General features: G+C 44.4%; 1 protein-coding gene across 1 annotated transcript in view; it reads left to right on the forward strand.

Moving 5' to 3' along the window:
- The first annotated feature begins 1,376 nt into the window (after window positions 1–1,376).
- The window catches only part of TNRC18 (trinucleotide repeat containing 18), an 88,231-nt gene continuing 65,525 nt past the window's right edge, over window positions 1,377–24,082 (forward strand). The window contains exons 1-2 of the mRNA XM_065411812.1: window positions 1,377–1,765; window positions 3,843–4,175. Coding sequence (XP_065267884.1) covers window positions 3,971–4,175 — 205 coding nt within the window. The 5' untranslated portion in view covers window positions 1,377–1,765; window positions 3,843–3,970. The remainder of the gene's footprint in view (window positions 1,766–3,842; window positions 4,176–24,082) is intronic.

Consider the following 24,082-nt stretch of genomic DNA (forward strand, 5'->3'; position numbering starts at 1 on the left):
CCGTTTACATGGGGCCGTGTGTGTGTGTGTGTCTCCCTAAAACAAGGTATGTTCATCTTCCCAGGCGGGGAAAACACCAACAGACCAACAACGCAGTGTGCAAACGGATTATGCTGAAAGAGGCATTGTAATATCAAATACCGAGTCGTTCGGTTTCTCTCTCCTCTCCCCGCTCCAGCTAGGGCAGCCGGGCTTCTCCCACCTAAGCAGATTTCGCATGGGGAGAGAAATATCGTCTTTGAAACTCAACACGAGGTGGAAAAAACAGAGCCAAGAATGTTTATTAAAATGGGGAGGGAGAAGGGTCTCGTAGGAGCCCTGCAGTGAAATGCAAATGAAATGAAATGTCAGTTGGGATTTTTGACCACAGATCATTGCTCTTTAATCGTGTTTTCAGATCGGATTTTTTTTTTTTTTGGCTGGGGGGGTTGTTTGCCTTCAAAGGAGCTGTATAAAGGGACTATTGACTCTCCTCTAACGTGCATTTATTCTGGGATTATTTTAACCAGCCGGGCTGCAGTTGGCTCTTATCACCTATGTTTCTATAGGAACCTCTGTTGAAAAGGTTATACACACACTCACCGGCCTCTCGAAAATATTAAAGAGTAGCTGCCTTCGATTACGGTCTAGTGAAGGTTCTTTAGTTTCTTCCCCGACCCAATAGCCACCCACCCCCACTGATCCTTGGAGCAAACAGCCCCAACCTCCGGCTCTATCTCTCCCCCCCCCCCCCGTTAAGAACAACGTTTTCTCTGGAATCCATTAAAGCTCTATTTGAAATGATAAAGGGGGTGTGTGTGAGTGTGTTTTTTAAAAAAACCAAGCTGGGAAATATTTCCCAGTAGATCTGAGTAAAGCCCCAGCTAGCAACTGCAGAAGGGGGGGGGGGGAGAGTTTGTCCTCCCCCCCCATCCTGCATTATTTGCCCTGCCAGTTTATTTTTCAATCCGAACCGCACCCCCGCGGCCCCCTGATCCCTGAAAATAGGGGACTTTCGCTAAATGCAGCATTTTCACTAAATAGAGCGAAATGAAAAGCGCCAAGCTTCAGCTACAATCACCTTCTATTTTGATCAGTCAGCCCAGACTGGGGAAGGGGGTGGGGGGCAGCCTTGAAACGGCCTCCAAAAATTCTCACCACCAGTTTTGATCATTCAGCCCTGTTAGGGGAGCCTAGAAACCGGTCGAGTCCTTGGTCCATAATTGGTTTTATAGGAATGGCTGAGGGCCAAAGTGTTTACATGAGGGTGAGTGGCAGTGCGAGCAGCCAATGGGAGACTTACTATGAAATTTTGGCTGGCCAGCTTGGAGAGGGGTGGGACGGGAGGAACAATGCTTGTTTCATTGCTAAAGAGGTTTTTTTTTTTTTTTTTTTTTAAGATCCAGAGAGAGGAACTTGAAAGGGGGTTTGTGTAATGTACCTTTTCCAATCGCGGGCTGTATATGGAGATTCTGAATTCTCTAAACCAGCGCTACCTGGATTTTATTAAAAAGCAGAGACCTCTGGAGCAGGAAAGCTGGATTTTAAAGGAAAGCAGAGAGATCGGTGCCTGTGCTCCTTTTTCTTTCAGGGTGGAGGAGAGGGTGAGACCGACTTATGGACTAAAAGGACATTTTTATACCAAAAAAAGGCAAGACGGGCAAAAAGTACAGTTCTAGCTTGGATCTAATTTCGGAGTCGGGAGAAAAGCAAAGGCAAAGAGCTAAAGAATGCCAAAGAAGAGAGTTGCATAGAGGAGAAAAGCGGATTCTTCGGGGCTGGAAAGGTACAATTCTCCGATTTTTTTTTTTTTTTTTTGCAGCAAGTTAACTAGGTTTTGTTTGCATTTTTGGTGAATAGCTTCCCTATGGGATCCGCTCCCCCGTCATCCTCCAAAAACCTTCCCGTAGTCTAGTTTGCTTTGATTTCACCCCAATTTCATTACTTAAAAGCCCCCCTCCTTTCTCCACCCCCTCCCCCGACACACACACACACACACCAAAAAAACAAAAACCAAAAACCCTAACCAAAAACCGAAAATAAAAATAAGGTTTCCAAAGCGACTCCCCAACTTCTCCTTTGCTGATACAGGCTTGGAAAGGAGGTAAGAGAGAGACATGTTATGGTTATGGGCTGTTTTTAATTAAAAGCAGGAATGCAGCCATTTTAACTGCGTTTAAGAGGAAGGAAAAGTAAGGAGGTTTTGAAATTGGAACATTGAATGAAGGCAGATAAATTAACCCCCCTCCAAAAAAAAAAAAAAAAAAGCTAGAATCAAAAAGGGTCAGCTAAACTTGTCCATTTTGCCATATTTCATTCCACCGTAAAACAGACCATTAAGAGGAGGGCTTTAAAAAGAATGCAGCAACAACCCCGGCTTAAAATGGAAAGCATTTAACTAAGGATGTCCAGTATTATGTTTTTTTGTTTTTTTTTTTAAGTAAATGTTTCATCTGGTAACCAGAGGAGGGGAAGAGCCACTACTTAATAAAGTGTAACTAAAACCAGGCTAAAATAAGAAACAAAGCTGGAAAGAAAACTCATGTTAAATGGCTTTTGAGTGTTCTGGACAGTGCATTCCCTCTTTAAATTCTGTGTAGGTTAAAGAGGGGTGGAAATAATTTCAATTTATTTCAGATAATTCTGAGTATTTGCTCTTGAGAGAAAACATGGAATACATAAGATTTCTTCACTTGATCTGGGAACCAATGCTCACTAGACAGCTTGAGTACCCTTTAAAACATATATATATATATATATATAGGAATGATTGCATGGTATTGAAAATAAATATTTGAGGGGGGGAAACAGATTTAAAATATTCTGCTTCCCTCTACCGCCCCTTTTCCCTCAGTAAATTCTAGATCTCTTAACATTTTAACTGAAAGGTGAGGAGTATTTACGAAGCAAAAGAGGGTTCTCGAATTAAGCATTTTTTTTTACTAACTAATTTCAAGTCGCGGTTTAGAAAATATGTAAGAGTATTCCTTAGTAAACCAGTAACTGAAAATGAAACTGAGGATAATACTGTTTCTTCTAAGACTGTGCCAAGATGCAGTCCCATCTCTAGGTAATCTCCGAATTAAAATTATATCGTTGTTGTTTTTTTTAATCGTGTGTTCAGTAATAAATCCACTTTCACACAAAGTGGATTAAGGAACACCAATTTAAAAGCCAAATAATAATAATAATAATAATAATTAATTAATTTAAAAATCCCCAACTGCGTGTACCTACTGCAGTGTGCAAGGGCTAAAAAGTTAAATATTAAATACTTTCAGGATAAGATAATGGGTAAATGTGTAGTGGGACATTTTAATCCATGGGAAGGGGAGGTTTCGCGGTTTTGTAACCTAAAGTTGGTGATTGTGGAGAAGAATATATACTGCGGTGGCTGGTTTCAACCAGATTCGGGGGGCAGGAGAGTCTGGAATGCCTGAGTTAGGTTTTTATTATTTGTCAAAATTATTCTAACTCGATCTAGCAGGGCTTGGTGATCTCCCCCTTGGTTTTGGTTGGGGGCGGCAGAGGGGAAGGTTCTTTTAATTTAAACTGAATTCTCTCTGCTGTTATTGCAACAAAAATATCGGATTCTCCCAAGCAACATTGAGGTCCTCCCTCCGTCAAGCCCTCTCCTTTCCCTCCTTCGAGGCGAGGATTTTTTAAAAAAATGATTTATATCGGTTGTTTAGAGAGAGGAAAAAATCAGCCCAACTTTTGGGTGACTTGTGTATAAATCATTTAGCCTCCGTTTGCAAACAAAATGACTGATCGCGTGTGTGAGGTTTGGATGTGAGGGTGAATTCACCGGAGGGACGGTAACCTCCCCCCCCCCCGTGTTTGTGTCTGTCTCTCCCCTGCAGGGCACTCGCCTCGCCAGGACCCCAGCACCCCACCGCGCCATGGGACGATTTCACACCTTAGTTTTAAAAAACATCTGAACTGGGGGAGGAGGGGGGGGAGATAAAGTCAACTCGGAGTCCGCGAGTGGATGATGGATGGCAGAGATTTTGGGCTTCCCCGATCTTTCCCCCCTCCTCTGTTGTCCGGGCTGGCCATGGAGAGTCACCGAGTCGGACCCGCCAGCGCAGCCGGGCGCATCGCTCCATCCGCCGGCCACATGGCTGCGGGGCTCCCGGCCCCTCTGGCACCTGGAAAATACCTCGCATCGGGCATCAACATCCATTCCCACCCGGGTAAGGCGCTTTGCGGCCCCTCTGGCGGTATGTGATTTAAATCTCCGAGTCTGACCTCGAAAGGAAAAGCCCCCAGCCCCTTGCAGAGCCCCGGGAAGGGTGGGTCCCGGTTCGGGGGCACTCGCTCACCCTGGCGCGGGACGAAATAGATCCGATCCCATTTTTTCTCTTCCCAAAATGTTTCCTTTTCCCGAGAAGGAGGAAGGCTGGCGCGTGAGGTGAGAAGTCTAGGGAGGCATTTCAGTGTCTGGGGGGCTTTTTACTTTCTCTCCCCTCGAAGAAACTGACTTGAAACGCGTCCCATGCCCTTCTAAAACCTTCTCCCGGCTGATACAATTTTGTATTGATACCTTTGAAACTTGTCTCGTGGTTTTTTTGCTTTAAACATAACCCCAAGATTTCTCCCACCTTCCTCCCCTTTATTTTTGTTAACTTGCTCGATTACACTTTCCCAAAAAACTATTTTTATATAAAACTGGGACAAGGGAGAAATCTTCGCTTCTTCCTAGTCCGGATTTTTGTTTAAACCAAAGGATTACCAGGTTTCTAGTCTAAATACCCCCCGTAGCCCCAACATGTAACAATTCATTACATTTTTTTTAGCATCGGATTTAAATCTCCTGCCGGGAACAGGATTAAAAAAAAAAAGTCTGAATCTAAATTTCAAGACGAGATCGCTCTCTGGTTGGTTTTCTTGTAGATGATCATTTCAGTGAGTGAGAGAATCTTGTTTAAACAAAAAACAAAACGTGCTTTTCAGTTGAATGGCAAGAGGTGCTAACGTAGGGGTGGGAGACAGGACGAGTTTCCACCCCCAGTTTCTAAGCAGGGCAGTTACATAGTTGGAACAGGCTTTGTTTTGCTAAGGTCTGTTTGTGTTAGCGTTTGAGAGCTCCCCTCTGCTTTCATTCCCCAGCGTCTTCATGGCGTCCTGGGAAGTTCGTTAAGTAGGGCAGGATTTTTGTGGGGGAGGCAGGGGGATTCAACAACCTCAAAAGTAAATTGTTTAATAGACACCAGCTGGATTTTAAAAAATCAAGGAAACTGCCTGGGAGGAAAAGAAGAGAAAGCGGTCCGAGCTGTGTGGTGGCTTGCTCTTTTTTAATGCATCGCCTATAAATACCCCCAATATACCATATGAAGCCAACATTGTTTAATTTTAGCAGCCTTATTTCTTTGATTGCATGGCGGAGAGGTGTGTGTGTACAAGGAATGCAAGCTAAGAATGTCAGATCGAGCCTTCCTCTCTTTCCCCCTCCCCCAGTCGTTTATTGTCCGGGTTTTGAGCTACAGCGGTAGTCGGTTGCTTTGGGGGTGATTCAAGGCAGATGAAAAGTTTTAGTGTTCTCAGAAATTCCCTGCTCCTAGACCTCCCCTTACTCCTTGGAAGGAGAGGGGTCCGCATAGGGGAGGGGAGTGGGGGAAGGGGAGGCAGTCAGAAATAACACACACACCGCATTATGAATCCCCGAGGCTAGCAGAATGTCCAACTTTTGCACATTAACTGAAGCTGCATTTTTGTGGTTGTGTGCGAGACTCCGTTAAAAAGCTGAGTAGCTGGAAGTGTTTTTATTTTTAAAACTGTAGATAGAAAACTGTGGTGTGGAGGGGGGTTTTACGGTTTACGCTCTTTTAAAGAATCAATCTTTTACCAGCCTGATGGATGCAATTTCTAAAGTGCTTTGGGGCTATTTCTTATTAATACATAAAATCTACTCTCAAGTGCCTGCCTTTTTTAGATAGGTTTTTTTTTTGTTTAAATTCTTATAAGTCAATATAGCTGGGAATCGGTCTGCACGTGTGCCAGCCAACTGTTTATTTTTCTTTCATTGCACATTTAAAAATATGTTGCCTTTTCAGCTACTTCGTGTTGTGTAGCCTGTGTTTGTGGACTGAAAGGCGGTTGCTTGCAGTCCAACACTCAAATATTTCTTCAATTAAATTTCTTTTTTTCTGGGTGTGGAAAGGTGACTGAGTTTACTTTAGGCGTTGGTAGGGGACAAGTTTTGCAATAATAAACCTGCTTTTCTCCACGGCCTCATGGAATGAATGACTTTGAAATTTACAAACCTGATTGCCAACATCTGCAAAGAAGGAAGCAGCCCGCATCGAGGGAAAGATTTATTGGTTTTAGAATAGGTGGCAGTGCCAATTTTCCAGGTGCTAAAACAAGAGGTGTAAAATGAAGAGCAATAAAACGAAGCACATGGGCAAACACCTCATTTTCCACCACCTCCTGCTAAGGCAAAATGTAATCTCTCTAAAATTGATCTCCCTGCCTAGACAAACAGGTTGAGCCTAGTGTACCAGTTTTTAGTTTCTTTTATTTTTAAAAGCCATACAGACATGTAATTCTTTGCTAGGGAGGATGATTACAATTACCTTTCCAACTTGTATTAATAGAAGCGTGTTCTTCCCCCTCCCCCCTCTTGCTTGCTTGGGCTATCTCATGAAATAATTGCTTGATGTTTACCCCATTTTCCTCTGGCTGATCCCAGAAGCTTCTATTAATCTTGTGGCTCTGAAGTGCAAACACTGTCCTTTGAAAGGGGGTTCAGGTAGAACTTCCCCAGGGCTGGTAAGCCAGTGGGGAGATCTGGTCCTTATTTCAAGGAATTTAATCTTCTCTTTTCCACAAATTCGGATTTTACATCTAAGCCACTTCCAAGATAACTCCCCCATCAGCCTTCCACAATTCGTTTCCCTGCACTCCCTCACCAACTCCCTACCCTGTATTACTAACTATTAACAAAGCTCTCTCACCCAGGTTGGCTACAGTAGGGAGTGGTAATTCCCAGACAGGCTAAATTGCATTAAAAAGATATGTACAATTAACAGTTTAAACTTCCATTATACCGTGGCAGTTGGTAGACAGGGATTTTTTACGGCTTTAACAATTTCATTTTAAATGATGATTGCTTCCTGCTATTTAGAGCCTTTTTTTTAGGCTGTCATTTTAAGTTGTTGAATGAGGGAGGGGTAGCATTTTAACAGAGCATCTTAAAATCAGTCAATGAATAATGCAGGGCTAAAGAAAGTGACTGTTGAATCCCTCCCCAAGTCATCTTAAATTAAATTCATCCCTTTAAAAATAGCATGATTTACCATGCTTCTGGATCTAGTTCTTTTAGCCCATTGATTTAAAAATTCTTTGCTGTGTAGCCTTTCTTTGCTAGAAAACCCCGAGCTGAAGGACCCTGCACTCTGGTTCAGCTAAGAGACTTGCAGGCAGCTGTCTCTTCTCCTATGTATGTATTTTTCATGTGAACTTGCCAATAATCCTGATCCATTGAAGATTTTTTTTGGGGGGGGGGAGTGGGGACAGAAGTCTACTGTCTGATGCAGTACAGTGTGGGTTGTTGCAGTTATGGGGAGGGGATACTTACTAGGGGCAGTGAGAAGGTAGAACTGGCTTCTCTGCCATCTCAGACCTGGGGCTGGCAGCAAGCAGTTCCTAGGGGTTCTACATTTCTTTGATTCTTGGCTTGTTGGAGATAGGCAGGTCGTTCATGTGGTTTTTGGGTGGCAGAGGACAGGATGTACATGCCAGCCAGGAGGCAGCATGACGCCTTCCTAAGGGTCCTGCTAAATGTCCATGAAAAGAGTTAGGAAGGTGACGTTATGCAATGGGAACTCATCCACAGCAGCAAAGGAGTTTGGCAAGAAGAGGAGGTGTCCTTTAAATAAAAGAGAAGGTAATTGTAATCAATGATGCCAGACTGCAGAGTCCATTAATACGCTAGCTTTTCATCTCTGGAGACCTGGGTTCAAAATCTGGTGGGTTATTACTGGTTTTTGCCTTGGGTCACAAGTGAAATGAGTTTAGTGGTCTCGGCTTAATCCACAAAGCAATTTTAGTTCCAGCACAAAACCCAGAGTTAGTGTGTTACTATTGGCAATCTCGGCATAGGAAAAGCCTGAGACTGAACAGTATGGGCCAATGCAGGACCACGTTGATGTCAAGTAGCAGAGATGTGTGAGAGAAACTTGCCCAGCACCTGACTATACCAAAATGTACCAAACTCCCTGAAAAACAAAACAAAACCCTGCTTTCCCCCCCAGCGTTCGGATTATTATTTTGTGTAATCCGGTGAGTGCTCTTTGTAGGTATTGCTACATTCTGGTCTGAGGAACTCGATCTTCCAGTGTGTTCCACTAAGGCTTCCTTAATCCACAAAAAGGGACTTAAATCTTAATGGCAAGACAAGTTCAATATTAAATAAAACTTGCAAGCTTGCCAGCCAAAGAAAAAGGGCCCAGATTGAGGGAAGAGATGCTTTTATATTTCCACGTTAAGTATCTGTGTCCGGATATAGGAAGTGTGAGAATTTTAAAATGGATCGGAAACTGATCCTATGTACACCATTGCAGTGATTGGCAAGAAAGTCTGTTGCACGTATTTACTGAGTATGAGACTTGGGCCTGCATAAAATTGATAATTTTTGCCAGCATAGCTACATTGGTTAGGAGTGTGGGTAAAAAAACCACAACAAACCTCTCATCTGACATAGCCGTGCCAGCAAAAGCCCCACGTAATGGCAGTTATACTGGCAAAAGTGCAGTTTTGCTGATATAAGCTGCATCCACATGAGGAGTGCTTTGCTGGCGTAGCATCTGGTACAGCCGTACTGGCCAAATGCTCTTAATACAGACCTGGCCTGCCATCTTCTCTGCCTGTAAATTGCCTATCACACTGTTTAGTGCGAGACAAATGGTAAGAAATAACAACCTGTAACCTCTACACCAGCCTGGCGCAAGCTGGGATTGGGATGTGGACTCTAAAGTTATCCAGTGCTGTAAATTCAACTGATCAGCTTAGTGGTTCAGCACAGGTATTTTTGTAATTATGATACATTCTGGGAAAATTTCATTGTGTTGAATGGGGAAAATTTCATTGTGTTCAATGGTCCTTGAAATCACACTTCCCCTCTGGGTAGCGTGGTGGGTCTGGTGCTGTGGAGTGCCGGCTTGTAATGTAAAACAAGAAGGAATGTTAGCTGACTAGAGACCTGCCAGAGGTTGTATTTCTCCCTCGCATGCCCCTCCCTTGTCTAAACTAAGCATTTTTGACATAAACTTACCACCAGTGCAGTCCCCCCCAATAGCAGTGGTGGAGAGAGGCACTTGTGCAAACAGGGCTGCAGACCACCATGATCTAGATCGGCTCTGAACAGGGTTCATGCTTGAACCAGTCACGTGCAGCCTTCGCTGCTAAACCCAGGGTTGTGAGTTCAATCCTTGAGGGGGGCCATTTAGGGATCTGGGGCAAAAATCTGTCTGGGGATTGGTCCTGCTTTGAGCAGGGGGTTGGACTAGATGACCTCCTGAGGTCCCATCCAATCCTGATATTCTATGATCTGCTGCAGTAGCAGCACAAGTGGAAAATCCTTGGCAATGAAGTCTAGGCTAGGAACACCCCCCCTCTCCCCGCAAACACACACACGCTGTCTGGGTTACCAACTTCTTGGCAACAAATTGCTGAAGGTTGATAGAGGAACAATGACAGTTCTTTGTCTATTCACCCCAAGGGGAAGTTGTGAATATGGTAGTTAGGCCATGTATTACTTTTGTCCCCTCGTAGGTTTTTTTAGAAATATTTAGAGCATACATTGGTAAATTACGGGGCAAGAAGAATAATTGTTTTGTACCTAAGAAGGACGGGAATGGATTGAGATTCCCTGACCTTCCTTCCCTCCACTACCAATTTTCCCACCAACTTAAATTGAGATCACTTCAAAGCTTGCAAAACCAGAGAATGTTATGAGAAGAACTGGCTTCTCTGTTCCTGCACTAGTCTTCATTTCTGGGACTGTCCCATGGGTGCAGCACTTCTTCCAGTGCAGTGACCCTAGTGACAGTCATTGTGAAGCCATGACTACATGAGAGAGACTTGAACTGGTGTAACTAACACCAGTACAGAATGCTAGTGTGGACCCCTCTTGTAGGTGCAACAGTCTTTTTAAACTACAGATGTACAGTTATTAACCTGTTCTAGACAATCTGCATAGAAAGGGCACCAGCATGTATGTCACTGTGTCATCTAAACCTGTTCACACCAACTCCAGGCATTGCTGGTGACCACCTGATCCCTGTCGACATTAGAGCGTCCATCATTGCAACTACCACTGGAGTTGAATACCTAGTAGCGGCCATAGGAAATTCTAGCAGAGGAAGAGTGGGAAACTACTATAGACTAGCCCTCATCGCTCTAGTTCACAACAGACCTATTCCTTTCCAACCCTTCAGCTGGTAGGGGAATGGAACTTGTTGGAGGGAAGATGGGGATGAAGCTTGCTTGTTATTTAGCTTTTCTAATATAGCAACGTTGGTGAGCAGAGCGGTTGTTTGCAAAAGGGAAATTCTAAATTTCATTTCCTTCCTAAAGACTGCAGCAACGTTCTTGTTTGTTGGTTTATAATTATATTATAATAGTGGTTATTTAAGGAAATTAATTTAAGGTTCCTGCAACAACGTTAACACAGCGTGTGGCACTTTCTGGTGTGGTCTGGACTAGGATTAAAGGTGTGATGGTAGATTTAGCTAATGTGATCTAACACCTAGCTCTAGACAAGGCAAGTTGTCCTTAAGCAAATGCTAAACTTGTCCGGTTACAGCCTGGGTGCTCCACTCTCCACATTTTGACTGGCCTAGTTTAGCAGGTGCTAAAGTACAAGTTGCAGTGTTTTGTCCAGTTTTAGGAGGTGTTAGCTAGCTCAATCTAACATACATGATCAAAACCATGTATTGGTTGTACCAGTGTCTGGTTTAAATGCATGGCTTAACCTAGCACTGTCATACAATGTATACCCTAAAATATAAGGGATGTGTGAGCTTGCTGAGTTAATATTACTGTAAGAACCCTTGCGTTTTTGCTTTTATTTTAATTGAAAACTTGAACTCAGTTTTTGCATGTATCTTTTTAACAAAAGAGGGTAGGATGCAGGGAGTATGGGGGGCAAATGTCTGCCCTTAATGATGGTAACATTTAAGGGGTCCCAATTAGATTTTAAAATCCTCACCTCAGTGAGGTGTGAATTTTAAAACTAGGGTGACCAGACAGCAAATGTGAACAATCAGGACAGGGGGTGGGGGGTAATAGGAGCCTATATAAGAAAAAGATCCAAATATCGGGACTATCCCTATAAAATTGGGACATCTGGTCACTCTAGACCTCACTGAGATGAATGAGATAGGAGCAGAGAGAGAGAGAATCTTTTCTGCTGTGGTTTGTCTGAAAATAGTTTTCTGAAGAGGTGGGTTGGCAGAGCAGCCTGTCATCTGTTTGCATGGTGATTGCTGCATCTTACCAATAGGGGTGGGGGGCCCTTTAAAGAAATTCAGGCAAGTCTAGAATTGCAGGAATACTGCTCAGTGCAGCAAAATTTGCAGAGATCTCCCTAAGATCATCCAGCCCATAATTCTCATTCTCACCATTTTCTCTTTTTTCCCTGTTGTTGAGGCAGAATTAGGGGAGATTTTTGTTGTGTGGATTTCAATGCAACATTTAATATTTCTTTTTAAGTGTATCAGAACTGCCCTTTTGTAAACTCTAGCCCTCTGGTGCTGTGGCTGGATCTGTGTGGGCATGAGATTTTCTGCACCTAGCAATTGTGGGATCAAGACTCCATGTGACTTTTCTCCAGTCTCCAGATTTTTCACCAGTACAAACTCCCTTTTTGTACTAGTACGGCACAAGTGCACTGGGAGAGTAAGTGGTGAAAAAATCCCTAATGTAGACAAGCTTCCAGGAGTGGTGTAGCCATGAAAGTTTGGCTCTCTTTACTTAGTGTCACAAATGATCAGCTATTGTGTATGCAGTATGCTTCTGTTTTCCTTTCCAGCTGTTTTAGATGATGATTATGGGAAACAAAAGGTGATCATTTTGGTATCACTCTAAATCAGGGGCGCATTGAGAAAAAATCGGGAGGTGAAGGATGATTCTAAACGGACATTGCTGGGGACCTGAAGAATTTTAGTGTTTTAATGTGGCAAGAGTTGAAATGTTGATAAAAGATGTAGGTGACCTTGGAAACAATTTTTATTACAAGCATCAGTAGTGGCCAAAAGAATCATTTTAAGGGAATTGGAAATTGACAAACCAGCTGAAGATTGTGGGACTGGTACAATGAAATGAGTGATGTGGCAAGTCTGGAAGAGATATGGTTGCCTTAGAGAAATGACTGAGGGAGAATTTTAAGGAGATTTGGACCTCCTTTCTAGATCTGTATGCCTGATAACTTCAAAAATGGTCCCAGTTCCATATATCTAGCCATCCTTTCTATCCTGGTATGTTATTAAATGTTAGATTATTTTTATTCTTGACGGTTATATATTGAATCTTGCCTCCTGTGTACTACTGCTTTTCTCCTCCCGACTATGTTCTGTTCAGCCTCTTATCATTGGTCTTTAAGCTGCATTCCCCTTAGTTTTGAATGCACTTTTAATATATTTGGTTCTAATTGATTTTAATTATGAAAATCATTTAAATGATGGACATGCTTGGCAGGTGAGGTTAACTTTGCTTTGCATATATCTTCTCTGCAAAAAAGAGTGTTCTTAACTCCAGTTCGCTCAGTCAGGTTAAAACAGCAGCAAAGACCTGACAACTCAGCTTTTAATTCAGGTTAAAGTCTGTAGGGGAGCCTGTGGTTGAACTCACCTAAGTTAACTGAGTTGCCAGGTCTTTGCTGCTAGTTTAACCCGCATTAGCTAAATTCGGTTAGCTAACCTGTGTTAAGAACACCTTTTTTTTTTTTTGTGAAGATATACCCTTAGTGCAAGTCACAATCAGGGCAATAACATAGGTGTGTGTGTGAAATAACTAGAAAGCAATAACACATGGCACTCCCTCCATGTACTGAGTGTGTGACCATTATGTAATTCTCTTTCATATCCAGATCTGTTATGTCAATATACATCATATGGACAATATTAGGACAAATCAAGTTCTATTCTATTCAAGTGCATAAACATCTGTGTGTGTGTGTGTGTGGGGGGGGGGGGTATTCTCAGCCCCCCCGCCTCCTCCCCCCCCCCCCCCCCCCGTTCCCCCTGGGTTTCTTGGTTTCGGTGAAATACCAAAACACTTTTCCTCCTTTTTTATGCTCCAGTAGCTATACACACCACACGTCATTTCAATCCTGTGTTACACTCAGGGGTTTCCCTTCACTATCCCACTGCTACAGCAGAGCCTTCTCCATAATGAGATTAGTAGCACAAAGCAGTGATTCTTCTGCTTCTTTTAATGTATGTTCTGGGTTTGTGTGGGATCGGAAATTCCTACTTTCATCAGATGAGCCCTCTCTGTAACATTTTTGGACAGATCTTCCTCATCTCCTCCTCACAATGACATTTGTGTTGGTACAAGCATTGTATACTCTCCCCCCCCCCCCCGCCCCCCAGCCATTGTTAAAGTTAGTTTTACCTTATTTTCTTCTCTAAATCTCTCCACATAACTGAATTGCCTCCATCTTGTCTGGCACAAGAAAACTCTCTGTCTTTTCCTTGTCAGTTAAATATAGTTCTGAGAATAATAAAACCATCTCTTGTATCATTTAGACAAACGTTTCATGCCTATATGTACAAGTATAAGTGACATCCCGTAGATGACAATACACCACACAAGTAGCATCTGTTGCTGGGTGGCTGAACTTTGCAACGTCAGGTGCCGCGCTGGCAATTTGTCAAGAGCCCATGGGCTGTGTTTTAATTTGAATATGTATTTGCATAATTTACCAAGAATTAAGGCACACAACCATAATATTTGCTTATACTTTTATCTCCTTTGATCAGCGACTAGAAAGCGCTTGTTTTGATTTTTTTGCCAGTAGTAAAAAGATGGCCGTTTCCAGTTATGCCATCTTTCTAACGGCAGTGAGATGTTAGCAAAGGGCTACTTTTTAGGGGGCATCCTTGATATGGGGTGACGTTGCAAGCAGAATGGTTGAGCATGAGGACCAATGGAGATGGAGCGTGTAGTGTGTTTATTTCATTAAAGGCATGGTTTGGAATGTCAGAGCAGGTGGTAGAAACAAGGTGTAAAGAGAAGTAGGGATACAATTGCAGATGGTGCTGGTAGCAGGAGGAAAGGTTCTGCTGCCCAGAGTGATAAGAAAAGGAAGGATGGGGTGGTGGAGTTTGAGAGGACAGGGAGAACTGATGGCACTCACTGGAAGGTGTTGTGAACCCCACTGAAGACAGGATTAGGGAGGGAATGAAAAGGGCTAGAATTGTGGGGTCTGGTCATGCCATTGTTGTTAGTGGGGCTTTCTGCTTACAAATGGATGGCGTGTTTTGGCCCACGGGCAGAAGGTAATATGGTGAGATTCAACCTGTCGAAAAACTCATGGTACTCAATCTGGGGAGGGAGAGAACCATCCAAAACACAGAATCAGTGGGAGCAAGAGATGTGGAAAGGCGTAGTGCTGCAAGAGACATGGGATGCTAGTGAACCGTAAATAGAGAGGCATCCAGCACAGACCAGAGAGGTGAGTGGTGCCTCTTGAAACCACCCTGGTGAGACAGCATTGAGAATTGCATGTGGCTTTCTGTGCACCTCCATCCCTGGAACAAAAAAGGACAAATGGGACGGGCAGCTTGACTAAGGAGGAAAGATTAGAGGACTAAAATCTGAATAGTTTAGCTGAAAAAAACCCATCTGTGGGGATTGCAACTTTAGTATTTGGAGGGGTAAAGGCCCAAGGACAGAGGAATGTTCAGAATGGTTCAAAGAATAAGTGGGTTGAGATTAAGAGGAGAATTATTTAGGGCAAATACCAGGGAAGAGATCTTAAAGATGTCACGGTCTATTCTGGTTTGCCTAAATTAGGGACAATATCAGTCCCCGATATAGATCTCTGTATGTTTCAGGATCAGGGTAAAACACCTCAGCGTAAGGCCATGCTTTACACCTGTACAGAGCATTTACACTGGAGTTTGTATCCTATATTGGCACAGAAATCCCTAATGTAGCCAAGTCCATAGGTTGTTGACTAGTCTCACAGGAGAAGTGGTGGAAGCCACTTCAGTTGCAGATGTCCTATATGAAGAGGACAAAGCCATGTAGGGAACGTCGGCAGAAGAATGTACACTGGGTGGCTTCTGTTCTCTCTGGCTTCTGTGATTTTAAGCGTTGGAGTTTAGGAAGACTGTAAAGGAGGAAGTGAGGGAAGCCGAGATGAGAGGAGATAAAAAGCATGAAGAAGGAGAATTGTGCATGAGCTAGTGGCCAAATACCACACGCCTTGCTCGTGTGAGCAGTCCCAAAGAAATTATGAAGTTGAGGGGACTCCTCACATGAGTAAGGCATGTGGTATTTGGCCTTATTCAGATGTTTTGAAGGGGACAGTACAGAGCTGGGAGATGGTGGAATCTTGGCCTTGTCTGCTAAACCCAGGGTTGTGAGTTCAATCCTTGAGGGGGCCATTTAGGGAACTGGGGTAAAAATCTGTCTGGGAATTGGGTCCTGCTTTGAGCAGGGGGTTGGACTACATGACCTCCTGAGGTCCCTTCCAACCTTGATATTCTATGATTCTATAGACCCCTTAATCCCTTTTCATCTGAGATGATTCTATAGTGTAGACAACCAGTTTAAATCAACTTAGAAATCTAGCTCATTAAACCAGTACAAACTCCTTATCTGGATGCTCTTGAAGGGGTAGTGATAGTCCGTGTAACTGTGTCCCATTTGAAGTGACACTGGAGTTAGGCTAGTTTAGGGGGGAAAAAGCGATTCAGACACTTGGCTCTAACGAGTCCAGGTTGTGCCATTGTCTGTAGGGGAGTTTAGTTAGCCCAGCTCAGTAGGGGACGGGCTGTGCTGCCCCACTGCATGTAGCCATTAATATTCTTCCACCCCCTCTTGCTACCAGGGCTGGCTCTAGGTTTTTTGCTGCCCCAAGCAAAAAAAACCCCTCCTGGAATGCTGCCCCTGAAATTGTGCCGCCCCAAGCACGTGCTTGGTTTGCTGATGCCTAGAGCTAGTCCTGTTTGCTACACAAACCTATGGTTCCAGATTTTTTGGGTAGGATGGTATTAAAACTACTTGCGAGCCCTTTATTGCCACAGTGTCTGAGCGCCTCACGGTCGTTAGTGTGATGTAGGGAGGTACTCCTGTTCCTAATTACAGGTGGGAAACTGAGGCACAGGGTGGCTTGCTCCATCTCGTATGGGAAGTCTGTGGTCATGTAGAGAATGGAACCTGGATCTCCTGACTCCATCTTAGGGCCTTATCCACTTGGCCACCCTCACCCCCCGCCCCCTCGCCTGGAATGCTTCAGCCTGGTGTGGTTGGTTTCAGAACTAGGCTTTCCCTGAGTGATTAGTTTATGGTTTGAGCACTCGGTGCCATTGCTACAGGAGAGAAATGGCTTGCAGAAGTCCAAATGAATTTAAAAGCTCTTAAGAAGGTTGGAGCAGCTTCCACCTATGAGAAGCTTTGCAGAGGTCTTATCTTCTGCAGCCCTCTTGTTCAGTTTTGCTATCCCTCTGAATTCTGAAGTGTGTGCCACTGGTGTCTGTCTATGGTCTGAGGCGCTCAATGGGACGGTGGTGGTGGTGGTGGTGGGGGGGCGGGCTCCTTTGTGTGCCAGATCCAAAGACTCCCATTGATTTCAATGGGCTTTGGGGCCCTGATCCTGCAAAGACTGATGCACATGCTGGACTTTATGCACTGTGAGTAGCCCCATTGACTCCAAGTCTTTGTAGAGGTTCCTCACAGCCACGTTCTGTGTCTTCTCTGCCATAAGGAAATTGCAAGTTTCACAACTTAAATATAAGACTCCCCACCCCACCCCCATTTAAAGTGCCTGAGAATCGCAGTTAACACCAAATATGCTAAGGAGTCAAACTGGCAGCTCATTAGGAAGGGGATTTCTGATAATAGGGGAATTTTGGATATTGGGAGATGAGGACTCGGGAGACATTTGGGTTCTGTTCCGAGCTCTGCCCTGACTGGCTGTGTGACCTTGGCTAAGCCTCTTTCATAGAATCATAGACTATCAGGGTTGGAAGGGACCTCAGGAGGTCATCTAGTCCAACCCCCTGCTCAAAGCAGGACCAGTCCCCACCTAAATCATCCCAGCCAGAGCTTTGTCAAGCCTGACCTTAAAAACCTCTAAGGAAGGAGAGGTTTTTAAGGTCTTTCTTTCCCCGTCCCTCAGTTTCCCCATATGTAAAATGATGCTGATTTCCCTTGTGAAGTGCTTTGACATCTGCCGTTGAAAAGCCCAATATCAGAGCTAGATACTGTTCCTCTGAAAGCTTAGACACCAGGTTTAAAAATAAGCAGTTGAGAAAGCCACGTCTACTGTAACTTTGAGTCATAGCTGCTCATGCCAGCTCTGTCTGGCTTCTCCTTTTTTGTTGTTCTTTTGGCATGGTCCTTGGAGTCAAAACAAATCCAGATCCAGCTGCCACCTTATAACCTAATTTTAATGATGGGGGTTGGGTGTTTGTTGTTTTGGCTATGTACAATAATGGATACCTAAAACCTGCTAGGGGGAGGAGGAGATGCCACCTTCTGGTGACAGTTGTTGTTGGTATGTTTCGTTGCAGCCCCAGTAAGCAGGCTAGTTCGCATAGTGAAAGTTCCTTGCCCACAGGAGGACAGGAAACCTCAATGGAGAAGATGCAAAAAGTATCTCCCATCCTGGGCCATGTTGATATTTTCACTGCTGTGGGTTTAGATACTATCTATATACTCAGAGCCCGTGAGCTAGGTGTCTCGCAGATGGGTCTGAAGATACAGTCCTTTCCCCTAAGAGCTTCCAGTCAAAGGACTGGTGGACCCTGCACCTCTGTGGTGTCCCTTTGGGGTGTGTCCTCAGTGCAGAGGTAACTGCAGATTGGAGCTCGGGCTGGTCTAGCCCAGGTCTGAACAACCACATTGCAACGTTCTGTTTGCTCCCACTCAGCTGCGTTTACACTGGTGCTGTACCCGCTCGGGTGTGTCCCATGGAGGCATATCCCATGGTTCCTAGCTCTGCAGTAAGCTGAGACATTCTCTGATTCTTTCTCAGTGAATTGTGGGAGAACTTGTCTGTTCTTCTGGGAGGGTGGGGTTGGGGGGGATTGTGGGAAGGCACTGAAGATCAATCACTTGAATGGCGTAGCCCAGTGGCTCTCAACCTTTCCAGACTACTGTACCCCTTTTCAGGAGCCTGATTTGTCTTGCATACCCCCAATTTTCACCTCATTTAAAAACTACTTGCTTACAAAATCAGACATAAAAATACAAAAGTGGCACAGCCCACTAGTACTGGAAAATTGCTCACATTCTCATTTTTACCACCTAATAAAATCAATCAATTGGAATATCAATATTGTACTTAAATTTCAGTGTCTAGTATATAGAGCAGTACAGCCAAGTCAGTGTCTGTGTATGAAATTTAGTTTGTACTGACTTTGCTAGTGCTTTTTTTTGTAGCTTGTTGTAAAACTAGGCAAATATCTAGATGAGTTGATGCACCCCCTGGAAGACCTCTGCGTACCCCCGGGGTACATGTACCGCTGGTTGAGAGCCACTGGTGTAGCCTGTGGCCTCATTGCAAAGTGGATGGGTTTCCAGCCCACGTATAAGCAGCACTTGGACTCTAGCCTACACCCCAGCTGGCCTGGGTGTAAACCCCATCACATTTGAGAGAGAGGATTTTGTGTGTGGATGGGAGTGGGGTAGGGGGCAATGCCCAAGTTAACTCTTCAGTGAAAAGAAGCCTCTCAAATGCAGCATCACCTGAGCACATCAAGTTTGCAGGATCAGGGCCTGAATAGACAATGACAGATGAAAGCTTGAGGGATGCAACACAGAGCAGAGTGATACGATTACTCAGGAATATATTACAAAGCAAGAAAAGGGGAGAGCTCTCCCATAATTCACTGCAGATATGGCCCTGTTCAAAGAACTGCGGCAGAAAGGGAAGAGAGGGCAGATGGTATTTACCTTTCCGAGTTCAGCTGCCTCCTCCGGTTTTTCCTTTCAGGCACCCTGTTGTGAGTACTCAGGGTTGGCTAGTGCCCATCAGGCAGGAGTATTTAATTTCTCAATGGGAGGGGAGGAAGATAATGCGGCATAGTTTAATTTAACCTGCTGGTGACCTGGTCTTAAGTCATCATGTCTGAAAATAGACTGTATTCCCCTCAGGGCATGGCTAATGACTCTGGGAAGGCTGGATTCGGTCTCTGAAGGCTGACTTAATTGTTGCTGCCAGAAACTTGGCACAGGTGATCTTGGGACCAACACCTGTGCCATCCCATAATAAACACGCCCCAAATGTTTGTAGCCTTCGCTGAGAAAAGGCAGCTAAGGTGGTGCTCCCTTTTTAATTAAAGGGACATTGTCACATAGTTTGGGCGCAGGGTTAGCTTGCTTCAGCTGCACATTAAGTGGGTGGACAGGGCTCTGAACAATCAAATGAATTCGGTGCCACGGGCTTTTCTTCCAATCTCTTTGCAATTTTGATTAAAAAAAAAAAAATCATGGAACTAACGTGCCATTTGCTGATCACCTTGTTCACCCTGCTGGTGTGCTCTACCCCTTCCCCCGCCCTGTATCTATCTGGTCCATTTAAATTGTAAGCTCATCGGCGCAGGGACTATGTGTTTGAACAGCGCAGTGAGGTGCTGTTCTTGGCTGGTCCTTAGGCACTACTATAATAAACATGATTGGTGATTATTGATTAGCATGAATGATTATTATAATAAACTGTGGGCCAAATCACCCACTGCCACCAGTAGATGGCCTGGCAAAGGCTGGGGACGAATGCGTTCACATGCACAGCTTTTCTCTGCTGGGAAAATGAATTGTGCTAGAAAATATGTTAACTAGTGTAAGGTCAAATAGCACTTGGCCCTTAGTGTGGACAGAAACTGGTCCTGGTTAACCCTCAGGCCCTTGCCATGGTTAATATCCATATTTGTTAACTTGTTTTCTTACAAGATGCATTTTCCCAGTGTCAGCCACGTGTCCCCCCTCCCCAATCTCTCCTTCTCCATGCAGCAAAGAGGGCACTGCTCTGCTGGGGAAATGTTAGGTGAACCTGCATCACAACAGATTCCTGGGGCTGCCCCCCAAACCTGACAGCGGGGATGTGCAGTGAACCTCCTAGGGCTTGGGCACCCAGAAGCTGACACTCTTCCTCAAACCTGTTGTCAACTGCAAGCCTGGATTCTACAACCTTTGGGCCCTCTGAGGGTGTAGAGAAAGGGCGGGCTTTGCCCTGGGGTGAGCAGGAAGTAACAGGCAGGTTTTAAAAAAGTGTTAATTTTTTGGTGATGCTGCAGACATACAGATAGTAGTGTCAGCATAAGTAGGAGCTCTCTACCTGTCTGGGTACTTGTATGGCAGCATGGGCTAGTGGGTAGAGCATTGGTGTGGCCTCAGGAGACCAGGGTTCTGTTCCCATCTGAGCCTGCTGGGTGACCTCAGGCAAGTCACCTCCCTGCTCTGTGCTTCAGTTTCCCTATCTGTAACATGGGGATAGTGACAGTGGCATTTTAAAACACTGTGAGATCTACTGATGGAAAGCACTGTACCAAGCTAGGTATTAAAGGTTCTTGAGGCAGGCACTCGCTTTTTGTTCTGTGTCTGTACAGCGCCAAGCACAGTGGGGTCCTGGTCTGTGACTAGGTCTCCTAGGCTCTATGTAATACAAATAATAATGAAGCATTGTACTCTCTGAGGCACATGGCCAGTATCTTTAAAGGGGATCTGCTGAAGAATCATCTCAAAAGTTAAATCCCATGCATAGCTGTTTGGTTTACCTTCATGTCCACTCACCATCAGAGTCTGCTTAGCTCTGCAAATAGGGTTTGGTGGCTGATTGTTACTGCAGCCTCAGAAGAGGGAAGAAGGCACCAGAGGATAAAAATAATAGATCACAGAAATTCAGATTAAGAGAGATGGAAAAGATCAGTTAGGTCCCCTCTGTCTAAATCTTGCTGCTAGTGCAGGATTCTCCTTGAATATATTGTTCTGGCAGGTATCAATAGGTGGCGTGTTACACATAGTTTTCTAAGGTGTATTTTTTTTCCCCCTGTGTGTCTGAGCAAAAATATGTTCAGTCTTGGGAAGACATGTGGTTGTGGTGTTACATTTTGTTATGCAAAGTGCTGTGTAGATGCAGTGGCCCATGGCATGGGAGCAGTGAGACCAGCAGAAGAGTTTTGCTCTTCGCCTTCAGCTCTGATTAGAGTCGATTCTTGAGGCTGATTTGCATTCTGAGAACTTTGGCATTGGTGCTAGGCTGAAATTCCTGGGAGAAGAGATTGCCCTGTATGCTGTTTGACCACCTCTGTTTCAGGACTGGTGTATTTTTGTGTATATATAAATAAAACAAGTTACACTTAGAATATAATCAGGCTCCACTTCCTTGATTTCTTATCCAGTTGGGAAGCCAACCTGCAAGGCCTCGGACATATGCTACTGCTTGGCAGAAGGGTGACACTAGTGTCAGGAATCGGAGCAACGATATTCAGACTAAAATGTGAATTGCCTTAATTTTATTCCATTAGCTCTAGGGCCATTCTCAAAATTCCCTTCTCCCTTGGAAGGTTTCTGTTCTCCAGATACTTGCAGAGAGTTAAGTATCAGAGGGGTAGCCGTGTTAGTCTGGATCTGTAAAAAGCAACAGAGAGTCCTGTGGCACCTTTAAGACTAACAGATGTATTGAAGCATAAGCTTTCGTGGGTGAATGCCCACTTCATCTGTTGCTTTTTGCAGAGAGTTGTCACTAGTTATATATTCCATGTGTCCTTAAGTGAATCTTTAAAAATTCCATCCCTCACTATGCACTTGGCTAGAAGGATGTTCAGCAAAGAAGAACATTCAGCACATAAAGGCTTTCCCTTCCAGGCCCAACAGTCCCACCAAATCTTTGAGAATCATGGCATGTATGAAAGAAAAGGAATGCATTTGAACAACGATTAGCTGGTTCAATGTTCCAGCAGCGTTCTCTGTAATCAGTGACATCTGGTGTAGTGGTTGTGACTTTAATTTATTTTTTATTGTTTGCGCTGGATGCATCTCTTAGCACATGGAACCTTTGGCGCATAAGGAGGGAATAAATGTTATTTGGTGTATGGGGTTTTTGCATTTGAAGTCCTATATAAGGATGGATCTAATGTAAAGAAAACTTGCTTGCTATTGATGTGTGTCCTTGGGCACCCCCTTGTGGTTTTTCAGAGCAAGGCTGTGGCGGGCTGGACCTAAATTCACCCTCGATTCTGCAGCACTCTGGTGGAAATTCTGGGGCAGTTAGGATTAATTTAAAAATAGAAGTTCTTGTTGAATTAAATACGAGAGTGAAGGATGCAGTCAGCTCAGTAGCCCCCAGGCTATTTAAACTAAACTGTGAAGTTGTCAGGGGAGAAGCTGGAAGTTTGAGCTCTGAGATAGGAGACAGCTGGGGCATTGGGCACTTGGGAAGGTTTTGTAGATGAATTGGGATTGTGAGCTAAATGCTTTTAGGGCCTGTCTACACCTGGAGTTATTCCAGAATAAGAACATCAACACATGGAGTTAATCAGGAATAGTTCATCTGCTTTAAATTTATCCCCTACTTTGTATGGGATTAATTTGCATGAATAGACAAGTCCTAACTAGATAATTTTAGCAAAATCATCAGCAATGAGATAGTCAATTGTTGACACTGACATTGTCATCTTTATATTTTAGAATTAACACCCAACTGAGATGAATGTGGGTGGTTCACACCTCTTTGAGCTACTGTTTCAGGCTGTTTGCACACTCAGTGCAGTATACGATTTGGCCACTAGATGCCTCCATGCTGCATAGAGTTCCAGACAGTGTGTGGTCCCTGGTAAACAAAGAAGACAAAGTTGAAGCTCAAGCTTGTTTGTATCTGTGGTTTTTCTTTTCAAGGAGGACCATGACCCTCAGGAGACCTCACTTAACCACGTTTCACATATTCAAGGTTTTCTTCACAACCATAAGGACTAGACACTCCCCCCCCCCCCCAAAAAAAAAAAGCTGAGATTCTGCAGCCAAGGGGTGAATTTTTAAAGCTGAGGAGGAACTAGGTGAAAGTAAACCCTCTGATCTCGGGACTTTGGAATAAGATTTCTATTGCAGTCATCCACAGCAGGCTTCGCTGAGAGCGCCCTGGCTAGCAAACAGGCTTTGTCAGGGTCTTTAGTCTAGCAAAGCTGCAGGGATAAAGAGAAATAGTTCAAGCTGCTGATTGTTTGCCATGGGGAAAGGGAGTGTTTTGTAGGAGCAGCCACTTTACAATCACTGGGCTCTGTCGGTTGGCATAAGTCTTGTGCCCCTGTCAACAATGGGCATTAATCAGTGGCCTGGTTCTCTCTCCCTCCTCTGCTGCCCCTGAACGTGCCTCCATGGGATTGGCTGTTAGCCGCTAAGGGTGATGCCGTTGTTGGCTACATGAGCATCATAGGCAAAAGGAATCTGATCAATCAAAGCAACAAAGCATCTTTCAGATGCTGGCTTTGTCAGCCACTTTGTGGTTTGGAAAGAGAGTTGGGGGATGGCAGCCGGGAAATTCTGTCATACTAAATTGAAGCCTTTGCTGTCTATTTCACGGCTCCCAAAAGGGAGGCAGAGTGCCCATCAGCAATCCAGATTGCTAGCCTTAGAATTATGCCCCAATTCCTCTTTTTGGGCCAAAGAGAGTCTAGGGAATTGGCTCAAGCTGGCGTGAGCAGCTCCCACTGCGTGTGGAGTAAACTGGGAAACCGAGGCAGGAAGGCTAGGACTGGGGATGAGCCATGGGACATTAGTTAAAACTCTTGCTTCCCTACAGAAAGGGAGGAGCAAGATAGAAGTCAGACTGAGAGTGCTGTAAATCCAGAGAGGCTCAGGGAAAGCCATCCAATACCAAACAGATTTACTGGCAACTCAGGTAAATGGGCCACCGAGCAAGAAGAGGCAG

Source organism: Emys orbicularis, chromosome 10 (genome assembly GCF_028017835.1).
Source record: "Emys orbicularis isolate rEmyOrb1 chromosome 10, rEmyOrb1.hap1, whole genome shotgun sequence".
In the NCBI taxonomy this organism is placed as follows: Eukaryota; Metazoa; Chordata; order Testudines; family Emydidae; genus Emys; species Emys orbicularis.